Consider the following 13,388-nt stretch of genomic DNA (forward strand, 5'->3'; position numbering starts at 1 on the left):
ACGTACTGTTTTCGCCTACTATATAGTAGGAAAGTAGGCATATTCGAACGCACTTAAGTCCGAATCTCGCGATAATTAGTACGTCACCCAGGTAATTCTCGCCTACTCTTTTGGATTCGTACATACTTTTTCGCTCGCCTACTCTTTTTCCCATACTAAATAGTAGGGAAGTATGCGGTTTCGAACGCAGCCACTGTCTATCGCAAGCTGATGGGAATGCCGGCTTTGAGTACTTGGCCAATGAGGATGAGTACCAAAGTTGGATCACACCCTTTGATCAGCCAATTGGATATCTGGGGGAAAGAGAACTCTCCAATGCCAATTCGCCCCTAGATTTTCTATCACTCTTTCTCTCTGATGATTTCTGAAATTTACTTGTAAATGAGACAAATCGCTACGCCCATCAGTTTTTAGCCTCCCATCAACTCCATCCACACTCCAGATTTCATCAATGGTCTGACGTAACTGTCAGTGAAATGAAAGCCTTCTTTTCTCTGCATTTGAGCATGGGTCTGGTAGAGAAGTCAGAGTTGGAGGATTATTGGGCCGAATATTGGCCAACAGCAACACCTGGATTTGGCAAGGTGATGTCCAGGAATAGATTTAAGATGATTTTGTCTTTCCTTCACTTCACCAATAATGAGGAGTGTGTTGACAGGGGTCAGCCAGGGTATGACAGGCTATTCAAAATCCGCCCAATCATCAATTTGGTCATCCCCTGGTTTTCAGCAATGTATGGTCCATCTAAGCAGCTGAATCAGAGTGCCTACTGTATGTAGTAAATGGAAAATCTCTACAGCAAAAGGCCAAACGCTACATGCAGAATCCACAATCAATCAATCAATGTTTGTTTCTACCATTTATTAGTAATGATTTACACAGTTTGTTTACTACTTACTATTTACCTGAGCATTCAGTATTGTGCAATATAGCATACAGAAGGTGAGGGACATTTTGGGGGGAAAGAAGTGCTGCATTTTATCATTTAAACGTGACTTTTCATGAAAATTCTATAATCCAAGATGGCCGCCACCATTTGACGTCATAATATGCAAATTAGATGGGAAAATGTAATCCCTACATAGACTTTGGGTCCTCCTTAATATTTCTCTAATTTACAGAAAGTCTCTATCTTTTATCACTTTTAAGATATAGCCTTTTGAAATTAAGATGTCAAAATCGAACGTTTTAGGAAAAAACCTCTGGCGCCTAAAGGGTTAAGCCCCCAAAGTAGCTACTCACCAATGGAAGATTATGTTGTTATCTTCTGAGCTATTCTGAAATGTGTTTGAAGTCTCTGTCTTTTTCTTGATATTAAAATGTGCTCCAGATCTCAGTAAAACTAGCAGAAGTGGGAGGGGAAACTCGATTTGCGCACCGTCATCACCCTCCTGTCGTCATGTGTGTATTATGTTGCTTCCTGATATTACGTGCCCAAACACATATAACCTATATATATATATATATACAGGCTTGGGAGGGTTACTTTAAAAATGTATTCCGTTACAGTTACAAATTACTTCATAAAAAAAGTATTCAGTAACGTAATCCAAGTACTATAATATGAAAGTAATGTAACTGATTACTTTGGGATTACTTCAAGGTCACGTATATAAATAAAGTCAATAAATAAAGTTTATTTTTTTATTTTTTATTAAGAATTTGGTCCAGTGTACAATATTTGCAAAATATACACACATGCCTGATTATATATTTATGTAAAGGGCTATACAGACATCTAGTGGCTAATGTATGGTATTACAGATTATTTTGTTTTATTTTTAACAAATTTGTAACAAAAAAATAAAAACACAACATTTAACATTTTTACACAATCTACATATTAGTTTATTTTAAAATAGGCCTACATGTTGACTAAAGCCGTGATCTTTCTTAATTTGCCTGACTGAACTTGGGGCGTTGGCAGTGGGAGTTCCCCTACGTTACCTAGACAGCGAACCTTCCGTTACGTGAGAAAAGATAAGAAAGGACATTTTGGGTACTAAAAAAGCTACTCTCCTAATTTCTACAAAATAGCAGCTGAATTTCCATGAATTAAAAGCGATTTTACCCGCAGGCAGCATCGTTTCTACTAGCAGCAGTGATTCAATCTGCGTCTGAGGAGATTGTAGAAAGCTGCTATTTGCACATGCACCAGCGCGTGACACACGTGAGTCATTACTGGCAACAGAACCAGGAACTACTGTATAATCAAGCAGCGCTTAATATAGTGTTATTATGCCAAAATACTTATTTATTTAGTTTTAAATGAAACCATTGTAATCCTGAAAGTATTCCCCCTTTTTTCAAAATGTAACTATAATCTGATTACTATGTTTTTTGACGTAACTGTAACGGATTACAGTTACTGGATTTTTGTATCCTGATTACATAACGCCGTTACATGTATTCCGTTACTCCCCAACCCTGTATATATATATATATAATAGTTATGTCCAGTCGAAAGCTTTTTTGCCGCAAAGCTTCAGTCAACAACTCTATAGTCTTTCCTCGCCTCAAACTTCAAACTCTAGCCACGAGACTGCTGCTGCGTCTCGATTCAGAGGCTGCATCCTTCGAAAGCTGCATTTGAAGGCTGATTCCGTAACCGCGGTGCGACGAAGGCTGTCCCAATTCGAAGGCTCTTTCAGATGCGGCCTCTGAATGCGTCCTTCGTTTCCTCTGAAATTAATGATACAACAGATGGTTCAGTCGTGGCCTTGCCAATCCGCGCCATTGACGGCAGGATTTTTTTGAGAGATTGACGAATTACACTTACCTAACCCTACACTCAAATATCTAATGATACAAACTTAAAAATAACACACTTTAAAGCAAATTTTGACTTATTTCTTACTAAGATGTGATTATTTATAGTTTATACTATATGGTTATAAACTTAAACTAGTTATGTATAGTTTATATCTATATTATAGAAACGGACCATGCTGAACATATTTAGAGAGTTTGTGAACCCTGTTTTGTTTTTAGTCAGGGTTCATAAAAAAGTCTAGTACAAACTATCAAAAAAGTTTCAAATAACATTTTCAAAAAAGTATAGTACAAACATTACTGTCACTCATCAACGGTATCTGTCACAGTTGATAGGCGACAAGTACAATCCTCCGTATGCTAGACCGTCCCATTTAATGACACAGTCCGACCTTCATGGCCTTCGAAGGCGTGGCCTTTGCATTGGGACACAGCCTCCTTTTCCATTCATCTGGCAACACATTACAACGTGATTGGCTTCCCACTCCAGATAGACTCCACAGAAGGGAATTCCCATCAAAGACACAAACAACAAAAGCAAGTAACGTCTCTGAACTGGTGCATTGATATAAAATTTCAATAGTCTCACCTAAGAAAAGATAGAAGGGTTAAATTTATGATTTATGGTTCATTCAGGTTAGGTCTTATGAATTGCATAGCTAATAACTTGGGATTTCATCATTTCAATCTCTTAAAATTCATTCTTTCCTCACTTTCTTCCTTTTTGCAACTCGTTTGAATGTGTATGTGCGAGTGTTTATATGTTAGATATTAGTTTGTGTTAGAATAGTCAAAGTCTTGTTTGTATTTAAAGAGAAGTGTCTTGTGTTATGTGCTTACGAATTTAATGCCTTAAACTGCTGATCTTGTTACCATACTAATAAATAGTGTTTTCACTATAGTTTGGGTATTAATATCTGCTGCAGAGTTGATAGTTACAGCCTGTTCAGTTGTGCATTTAATAGTTTCACCATTGTCACGGTATCTGTACTTTGGACATTTGGAAACAAAGCTTGCGTATTTCCCATTGTAATCATGTTGTAATCAGTACTGCTGAAATCAAGTGGTGCTCACAGCAGTGCCAAATGTGTGGAGCTTGACACAGTTAGGTTTAGGGGTAGAGTTAAGGTCTGGCTAAACCTTCAAACTCCACCTATTAGGTCCAAATAGGGGAAACTAGATGTCAAGATTCCATGTTGGAATTCAAGTCTATTTAATGTAATCAAATCAACCCAGCCAGTCTTGTCACAATGAAAGCAAACTCCTTTTGAAATCTGAATGTTTGATGATGCATACAGTTCTGACCCAAAAACAGAATTTCAATAGAATCTAGTGGAGGCAGGAGAGGGGTAGCTTTGAACCAAGCAATGAAAGCATCCTAATGTACTGAACCTGCTGGCCTGTCTCTGCCGGTCAGAAACTGATGTAGTTTATAGCTCTCCAGTTGGATACTATTGACTTCCGAGAGCAATGTAGAATATGAGGTCATTTTAATGTGGATATGGAAAGACTGTTCATAACATTGATGATTTGAGTGAAAGATTTGTTTATTTCATCTTGCCATATGCAATGCCATATGCAGTTTGGCTTGATTACTGGAAATAAAAAAATACTGAAACGAAAAATAATGGCTGCTGGAAATTCTGCTTTTTCATCACAAGAATCAATACATTTTAAGATGTATTACAATAGAAAACAGTTATTTTAAATGGTAATACTAATAATATTTCAGATTACAGTTTTTACTGTATTTTTAATCAAATACATGCAGCCATGTTGAGCATAAGACATTTTTCAAAAACATTAACAAATCTTAATTATTCCAAACTTTTGACCTGTATGTGTATTTTACTGATCTAATACATAAAATGCAATAAAGAGGAGTAATCAAGTGAAGTTAATATACTGTGTCTATTTAATAAATGTTAGAGTTTAACAGCTCAGAAACCGCTGTTCTTCAGTAACCCTTGCTTCGGAACCACTGGGCTCTGGCAACAACATCATTGGAGTAATCAAGGTGTGACGTTTTCACATCAATATTTTCATATTGAGCAGTGACTCTACTCACACCTTTGTTGTAGGCTGCTATTCCACCTGGAACAAACATTATACTATAACTGAGACATGAAACACTAACTTAACCAGAAGTTAGTGAATAGATAGATGAATAGATGACATTCTATTTACATTTTTGAATACCTATAAAGTTTTTTTTTTTTTTTATAATAAAGGTTTTCAGTTAATGCATCAAAGTAAATACATTTATCAATCAATTCATTCATCAATATTCATCTATGAAAAGCTGTCAAATCATAATATTTTGTACTTCTTTGGTGATATATATCTGATGTATGTAGTTTCTAAAACAAGTTGCATCTGTGGTTTCTCTGAGTTGATTTTTTTTCCTTTAACATGCTCACACATAAACATACATTTAGCAGTTTACAGGAGATTCAATATGTAACCCATTCAGTACAATTTGCTATCTGCATTTATTTGTCTTTTTGTAATGCTATTTATCTTTATTTATCTCTTGAGTAAATATAGCCTACCTTTAAAGCTTTGCTCTGGAGTCCACTCGGAAAACTTTGCTTTAATTTCTTTAATGAAGCCAATGAGAATCTCAGTAGCTTGCGTGATATGCTGCTCACTGTCCCATGCACCTGCTGGAGTGTGGTGGCGTTTGTCAACCTGGAAGAAGAAAAAAGGTAATTGGTTGCATGGGTGATTAGTAAACTTTAGTTTAAACACTTATGTTCAGACTATGTTTAGACTAAAACTTAAGTTGGAAACTTGTTTTATGCAAACTCTTACATGAACCTCATAAAGTCTATCTGTGAATTATTTCAAATAGATTAGATCTAAACCTGCATGAGGCCAAAGCCATTGCCTGTAGGATCCCATCCATTCTTCAGTAAATTTCCAGCTCTAGTTTCTCTGGATATGATCCCCGCGATCACAGCCGGGTCCATCTTCTTTGCTTTGCCAACTTTAGTGATTATACTCTTGTATTTCTCCATCCGGGTCAGATCAACCTCAGCCAGTTTTTTAGAGGCTTCAACCCCTAGTTTAAATTATTGTTAATATATATTCCATATATTGGTAATAAAATAAAAAATCACATGTGAGTTGGATGCAGTCATGAATTCTCACCCTTTATGGTTAATTTATCCTGTTTTGCTGTCACCTCTGATGCACCGGTGGTGTCTATCTTCATGACGTCTCCAAAAATGCATGCTAGAAACATCATGGAAAATATGTCATGAAGCTCTTTCAATCATTAAGTAAATATGCACACAAGCACTAACCCTAACCCTATGCACACAATCACAAAAAGTTCCTCATAATTCAGACAATATCAGATAAAAAAACGCAGTACCTGATATTTTATAACTTACCCATGACTTACAACTGCTGTGTAAGATCAAATCACTGAGTTTGATGAGTCCTGTCACAAAATCAGACCGCTGAAGGATGTGATTATATATGATCACAGAGGGTGTGGTCTCTCTCTTTTTTTTTTTTTTAAGAAAAAAGAAATGTGTGGAGAAATGTAAGGTTACAAAATTTGCAACTGTGAATGTTGCAAAATTTAGAATCCTTTTTATATTATTAGTCTAAGTACACCCGAGCGCAGAGACCCAAACAAAGTGTCTGCCCAGATCCGGGCCACATCTGGTACATGTGGATTCAACGGGTACCAGATGTGGGCCGGATCTGGGCCAACACTATGTTGTTGTATCAGGTGGACATTTCATACACCTCAAAAGGTTTAGCTACTTTTGATGACAAGTGAATCCCTAACTTTGCTATTAGGCATGAGAAGAAAATGAAGAGAAATAAAAGGTTGTGGTAAAAAAGTATTTTTATCTGGAAATGTTGGCTCTCGTACCAGTGTAGAAGCATGCCAAATTTCAACTTCCTTGATCAAATGCTTGTACGATTTGTTTAGTTATGGGCCCCAATACAAATGTATTAAATTTGGCAGCCGTCTTCTAGCACTTTATACAAAGCCAGATTAAGTATTTTTTATTGATTTATTTGGTAACATTTTACAATAAGGTCTCATTTGTTAACAATAATGTATTAACTAACGTGGACTAACAATGAGCAGTACATTTGTTACAGTATTTATTCATCTTTATTAATGTTAGTTAATAAAAATACAGTCCTTCATGTTAGTTCACAGTGCATTAACTAATGTTAACAAATTTTAATAATGTATTAGTAAATGCTGAATTATTAATAATTTGTTTATTAATTCATTAATAAGGCGATGTGTTGAAATGAAGACATTGGCGAACACTGGAGAAACAAGGAAGAAGCAGACACATACAGAGCAAATGTACTCGGTTACTATCGTAACCTCGGTTCCCTGAGAGTTAGGGAACGAGTATTGCGTAGCTATACGCAGTGGGGAAACTCCTTTTCCTCGAAAATTCTGAAGCCTAAAATGTAAAATGCATTTGCAGCTGCACAGCTAGCGCAGTGAGTGTCTGGCTCACTCATTGGCTGTGCTGCGGCAACTTCACAACCAAAGGCACGGGCGCCTCTGATGTGTGCGCCAATGAGCTAGCAACGCACCAAAACATGTCAGAGACCGCCGAGGGGGGCGTGGCCTAGCCTATATCAGTCCCCGAAATCGCCATTTTAGCAGGTTACATCGACTGAAGCGACATACTTGCCATGTTACTATAGTGCGGCCGGCTACGCAATACTCGTTCCCTAACTCTCAGGCAACCGAGGTTACGAAAGTAACCGAGCACGTCCCCTTTCGAGAACGGTCACTTCGTATTGCGTAGCTATACGCAGAGGGGACGCCATGTAAAATGCCGCACTAAGTAACTGGTTGCCTGCTACGGCTCAAGATCCCTGAGCTCACAGAAAAATGCCAGAACCCAATTATATATATTGAAAAAGGCCGGACACCGTCGGGCCTGATAATATATATATGTATATATGTCTATACACCCATATCCAACCTAATATACCAATAAGACCGGACACTGTCGGGTCTTTATGTATAAGGGATATCATAACCGGCCAGAGGTGGGTTTTATGATGGTTGAACAGCTAAGTTTCATTTCAGTGATTGTACACCAATAGTGAAGTGTGGTTAGCACTAAGTGTTGGTCTCAGTGTAGACTAGTAGGCTAGTAATGTGAAGACTTCGTCACTCAACTGAGTAAGGGAAAGAGAGAGAAAATGGTTCAAACAAATCTCAATGGAAAGAAACAAACAAACACATTTTTTTTAACTGGGAGACATTTTTTTCAGTAAATATTTCCTATCCTATTTCAAATAGGTAAACTATATTATTTTTCTTCTAACCGTATACATACTGGGAACTATATTATCAGAAGGCAAAGCACTGCTACTTCTTTTTTGCTCCAACTCTGAGCGAACTCTCTGCTCCTCACCACGGGGCTTCTCAGGTGCTGCAAGCAAATCACTCCGCCCAAGTAGCAGTGCTTCACCTTCTGAGAATATAGTTCCCAGTATGTATTCAGTTAGAAGATGGCTGTGTCTAATGTGACCTTGTTGTGACCATCATTTTTCAAGATGGCGGCGCGCACGGACGCAGCGGCCCGACGCTCCCAGCTACTTTGCACCTTTTATGTCTGTTTTGTCTTTTTCTGACACACCCATGCCACAGCAACTCAATCTACAACCGTCAAAAACTGATAGGCATTGGATTCCAAGTGAAAATGGAAATTGAAAAGTGCTTTCACGGACTCACAACATCCCACCGGAGATAGCGAGACCGCCAGGAGCCCCGTGGACTGTTGTCGGGCCCGGCAGGCGCCGGAGGCGTCCGGTAAGCCTCCGGTAAGACCAGAGGAGGTGGACTCTGTGTTTACGTACATGAGGACTGGTGCTCAGACAGCAGAGTTATCGCCACCTTCTGCTCACCGGACCTAGAGGCCAAGTCTGCCCAGTGCCGACCCTTCTACCTGCCACGGGAGCTAACGGTAGCCATTGTGACTGTTGTTTACCTCCACCCCAATGCTAACGTTAGCACGGCACTCGGCCAGCTTCAGCTCATGGTAACTAAACAACAGAGGGCTCATCCGGATGGCGTTCACATCATCGCAGGGGACTTTAATAAAACACGCCTCAAGACTGTTCTCCCCAAATTCCACCAGCATGTCAAGTGTGCTACTAGGGGAGAAAACACACTAGATCATGTTTACTCCAACATTAAACATGCCTACAGAGCGTCCCCCCTTCCCCACCTCGGACAATCAGACCACCTCTCCCTGCTCCTCTTCCCGGCCTACACCCCCCTCAGGAGGCAAACAAAACCAGCCACACAGACCATCACAGTCTGGCCTGAAAATGCTCTCATCCAGCTGCTAGACTGCTTCGCCTGCACAGAGTGGAGTATTTTTGAAGATCAGGACCTGGACACACACACCGAGTCTGTCCTCTTCTACATCAAGTGCTGTATCGAAAACGTCACAGCGGAGAGATGCATCCGGGTCTTCCCAAACAGGAAGCCCTGGATGACAAGTGAAGTCCAGACCCTGATCAGAGCTCGCAACTCGGCCTTCAGGACAGGAGACAGAGCTCTCTACAGCACCGCCAGAGCTGACCTGAGGAGGGGCATTTAACAGGCCAAGGACTCCTACAAGAGGAAAGTAGAGGGACATCTGACTGACAACAACCTGCAACAGATGTAGAGGGGCATCCAGGCCCTAACCAACTACAAAGGCTGAGGACAGGAAGGTGGTGCAGAGGGTCATTAACACTGCCCAAAAGATCATTGGCTACCCTCTGCCCAGCCTGGAAAACATCTCCACATCCTGCTGCCTCAGGAGAACCAACGCCATCACAGGAGACCCCTCACACTCTGCCTACCCCCTGTTTGATCAGTTGCCCTCGGGGAGACGCTACAGGTCAACCAAATCCCACACCAGCAGGCTGACGAACAGCTTTTCCCCCTGGGCCATACGAACTGCCAACACCCACGGACACTCACACACATAAGCCCATAAATAAAAAAATTTATATATATATATACACACATGTACATATATATATATATATATATACTGTGTATATATATATATTTCTACATTCTGTTGTATACATTATATTATTGTTGTCTCTATTTTAATGAGAGAACACCGCTCGTTTAGCCTGTTTTGTCTTTTGTCCTGTTGTATGCTGTTTCTTGTTTCTTGTTGTTGTTGTTTTTTGGTGCACAGGTGGCTCTGTGGGAGCACCCTAAATTTTGTTGTACCTCCACAGTGCAATGACAATAAAGGCTATTCTATTCTATTCTTGTTATTTGTACACGGTGTAACTATACAAATCACAACATGTAAATAGGAAAATGTTGGCGTTATTTTGTCACTTATTGGGAGCAGTATGCTAGCTGGAGCTGTTTACCTCCAGTCTTTGTGCTAAGCTAGGCTAGCGGTGGGTGCGTCGAACAGAGTTACGGCACGCACGGAGATGAGAAGGGTATGTATGGATTTATCTAACTCTGGGGGATACGGTGAGCTAAAGTCCCAAAAAGTAGGCGTGTTCCTTTAAAGCATGTTAACATATTCTATTATAACCAATATACAAAATAATGATCTTTGAAAACAGCATCATATGACTAGCCTGACTACGTCAGACTTCGTTCTTCCGCTCTATTTCATTTCGCTCCTGTACTCAGTCTGAGACCGCGACCTATCTCTCAGTTTTTCCTCCGGCCTGAAAACAGCCGGCCAATCAACGAACAGAGGGTGGGCTGAGAGCAGTGACGTAGACGCTGATTGTACCGTGGATGCGTAGATTTACTTCACATAATCTGCAGAAGTCGTTCACAGCCATGTTCACTCCGGTATTTCGCTCGATGGTTTTGTTTTCGCATCATACATGTGTTTACAGTGGAAGTTAGATACGGCTGAGCCAGCGCATAACACACGTCATAACCAAACGTTATGTGATTGGCTTACGGGTAACCAATGATTTTAAGCTTCAGACTAGCGCCCCCAGGCGGTAAAGAAAACGTTTTTCTATTACGGAACTCCAGACTCTCTCTACGAAGCAAAGCGAAGTAGCAGAGTCTGGTATTACCAGGCTATCATATGACCCCTTTAATTAAACATCATGTAAAAGTGAATGGCCTATACGGGACAAACAACACTTAATAAAATGCAGAGCGCTGTCACGGTGACGCTGCGGCAATCCGTATTGGAATAGTTGCACACGTGCTTCAGACACATTCATGATGAGGCTTTCCACATAGCGTAAAAAGTCAGACGTCTATTTCCCTTATCAGACTTTTGTGCTTTACAGAGAAGAAAGGCTGTTCATTAAATTTACGTTACATGAAAGACACATGATCAAATTAATAAATGAGTTTTATTTAATTCCCAAAAATACAGAAAAACAGAATACAGAACAGTGAACAGTGGTTCACTTGGTTCATAGATTATAAATGCTGTTCTTCAGTAACCCTTGCTTTTGAACCACTGGGCTCGGGCCACAACATCATTGGCGTAATCACCGCCTGTGGTGCCCACGTCCATGCGCTCGTATGTACGGACGTTCTTCACACCTGCGTTGTAGGCTGATATTCCCCCTGGAACAGATATTATAAATTACACATGAAACACTTGCTCCAAATCAATCACATACTATTTACATTTATACTCTGCAAAGTTAACATTACTTCTAAAACCTTTGTGAAATCTTCTAAATGTACATTTTACAGTTAAATTCAACAATCAAATTAATCAATAAATCAATAAAAATCTTAAAAACTGGAAAGAGCAAGTCCTTGTGTACTTATCCACTAATTGTAAGTTAATCAAAGTTTTAATTAGAGTTAATTTATGGATAATCTGAGATACGAGTGTATCCTAACCCGACCTTTAAAGCATTGCTCTTGGGTCCACTGGGGAAACTTTGCTTTAATTTCTTTAATGAAGCCAATGAGTATCTCAGTTCCTTGTGTGACATGCTAGTATGCTACCAGCTTGTGGTAGCGTTTGTCAACCTGAAAAAAACTAAACATCAGTAATAAAGAGAATAACAACTAAATATGTTACAGATTAATAAATTGGGTCAACATGTGGCAAATTAAGGAAGCACTGCAGGGGAACTGTTGAAAAGGGAAGTTGGGAAAATCAAGTTTACACAATATTTGAATCAAGTTTACACAATAATTGAAAAACAACAACAACCCAACATCATCTTTTTATGTAACACAAGTCTTCGGATTGGCTCATGAGCTGGAGGCATGGCCTGACAAACTGTGTACATGCTTTGATATGTTGAATTCATGCGGTTGATATTGTGTTACTTCCCAATCCCTCCAAACTATCCAACATTTTCTCGTCTACAAAAAGACTAAAGAATGTTCATTATTTATAGGTTCCTTAATGCAAAACAATATATAACATTAATGCTTTTTTAAAACTTTGCATGTATTGTCTCTGATTAGTATTTCCATTTTATTTTCAAATTTAGTTTAAACACCCTAAATGTCATCTTATGTGCACTTGCAAACTTGTATATCCCTCATACTAAGATGCGTGTGCTTCGCTGAAGAGATGAAAAATCAGATATCAGCTGCCTGCGAGCTGGATTTATAGGCCTAAGCCACGCCCGTTTCGGCGGGACGTGACGCAGTGGGCGCGAAGCACCCTCATTGGGTCTGACGTCACGCTAGGCCTCGCTCGATAGGCTGCTGCAGTTGGCGCAGAACAGCCAGTAGGCACACGAGCCGTCTTGCCTATGTCTCTATGCTGCCGCAACGCGTTTTACAATAATACAAAATTAAGGATAATTTTTTGGCTTCAATATCTCGCGGAAGAGGGATTTTCCCCTAGCGTAAGATACTTACGCAGTACGAGAGACCTCTCGTAAGAGAACAGACTGTTCTCTGCTTATGTCATCCTTATGAAATGTGCATTTCTCTCAGGCGTGTTCATACCGCAAAGAACATGATGTCAACTTCATCTTCAACTTTACTCGTCAAATACACAGGAATGATTATCGGCCTGTTCACATCGGCCCTGTTTTGACATCGGAACGATACCGATGTGTAAAAAAATGACCATATCGGCCGATATTATATCGGCGGCCAATATATCGTGCATCACTACTTTAAAACTACCAATACTGAGGTTTTGTGATTACTGTCCTTTACTACACCAATCACAGTAAAAGGTTACTGTGGTTTAAAGCATGGTGAGTTTTGTGGTTACTGTCCTTTTACCACACCTATCACAGTAAAACTAGGGTTACTGTGGTAAAAGCATGGTAAGTGTTGTGGTTACTGTGCATTTACAATAGGTATCACATTAAAACTACCAATAGTGTGGTAAAAGCATGGTAAGTTTTGTGATTACTGTCTTTTTACTACACTTATCACAGTAAAACTAATGTTACTGTGGTAAAAGCATGGTAAGTGTTGTTTTTAATGTGCTTCTACTACAAATACAACTTTGGAACAAATTTTACTACTTTAAATCTGATATGAATATGATTAACTGCCTATAGCACGTCACGTGACAGACAGTGTTTAATCATCCTGTTTTGAATTAGAAAGCAATGAAATGCAAAGCCTCCGTGGAGATGACAAATATAATGCAGTGACTGAACGTGAGCTA

At 39.5% G+C, this 13,388-nt stretch overlaps 1 protein-coding gene and 1 pseudogene across 2 annotated transcripts in view; both read right to left on the reverse strand.

The window, feature by feature from the left end:
- Positions 1-4,301: 4,301 nt before the first annotated feature.
- On the reverse strand, positions 4,302-6,293 carry LOC309505076 (lysozyme g-like). The gene is made up of 5 exons (XM_082178462.1): positions 6,171-6,293; positions 5,926-6,009; positions 5,640-5,836; positions 5,325-5,463; positions 4,302-4,866 (listed from the first exon to the last, which is right to left on the reverse strand). The coding sequence occupies exons 1-5, from the start codon at positions 6,172-6,174 to the stop codon at positions 4,730-4,732; spliced, it is 561 nt and encodes a 186-aa protein (XP_082034588.1). The 5' UTR covers positions 6,175-6,293; the 3' UTR covers positions 4,302-4,729.
- A 4,823-nt stretch (positions 6,294-11,116) lies between these two features.
- LOC309505100 (lysozyme g-like) overlaps positions 11,117-13,388 on the reverse strand; it is a 29,718-nt pseudogene continuing 27,446 nt past the window's right edge. The window contains exons 4-6 of the transcript XR_014211815.1: positions 11,644-11,788; positions 11,214-11,353; positions 11,117-11,183 (exon numbers count right to left, since the gene is read on the reverse strand). The product of XR_014211815.1 is annotated as a lysozyme g-like (transcript). The remainder of the gene's footprint in view (positions 11,184-11,213; positions 11,354-11,643; positions 11,789-13,388) is intronic.

Source organism: Leuciscus leuciscus (genome assembly GCF_965113295.1).
Source record: "Leuciscus leuciscus genome assembly, chromosome: 8".
NCBI classification, from domain to species: Eukaryota; Metazoa; Chordata; class Actinopteri; order Cypriniformes; family Leuciscidae; genus Leuciscus; species Leuciscus leuciscus.

Coding starts and splice junctions, on each gene's coding strand:
- LOC309505076 (XM_082178462.1), bottom strand. Junction 5,837..5,925: donor GGATAAATTAACCATAAAGG/GTGAGAATTCAT, acceptor AATTTAAACTAG/GGGTTGAAGCCTCTAAAAAA. Junction 4,867..5,324: donor TCCAGAGCAAAGCTTTAAAG/GTAGGCTATATT, acceptor TGTTTGTTCCAG/GTGGAATAGCAGCCTACAAC.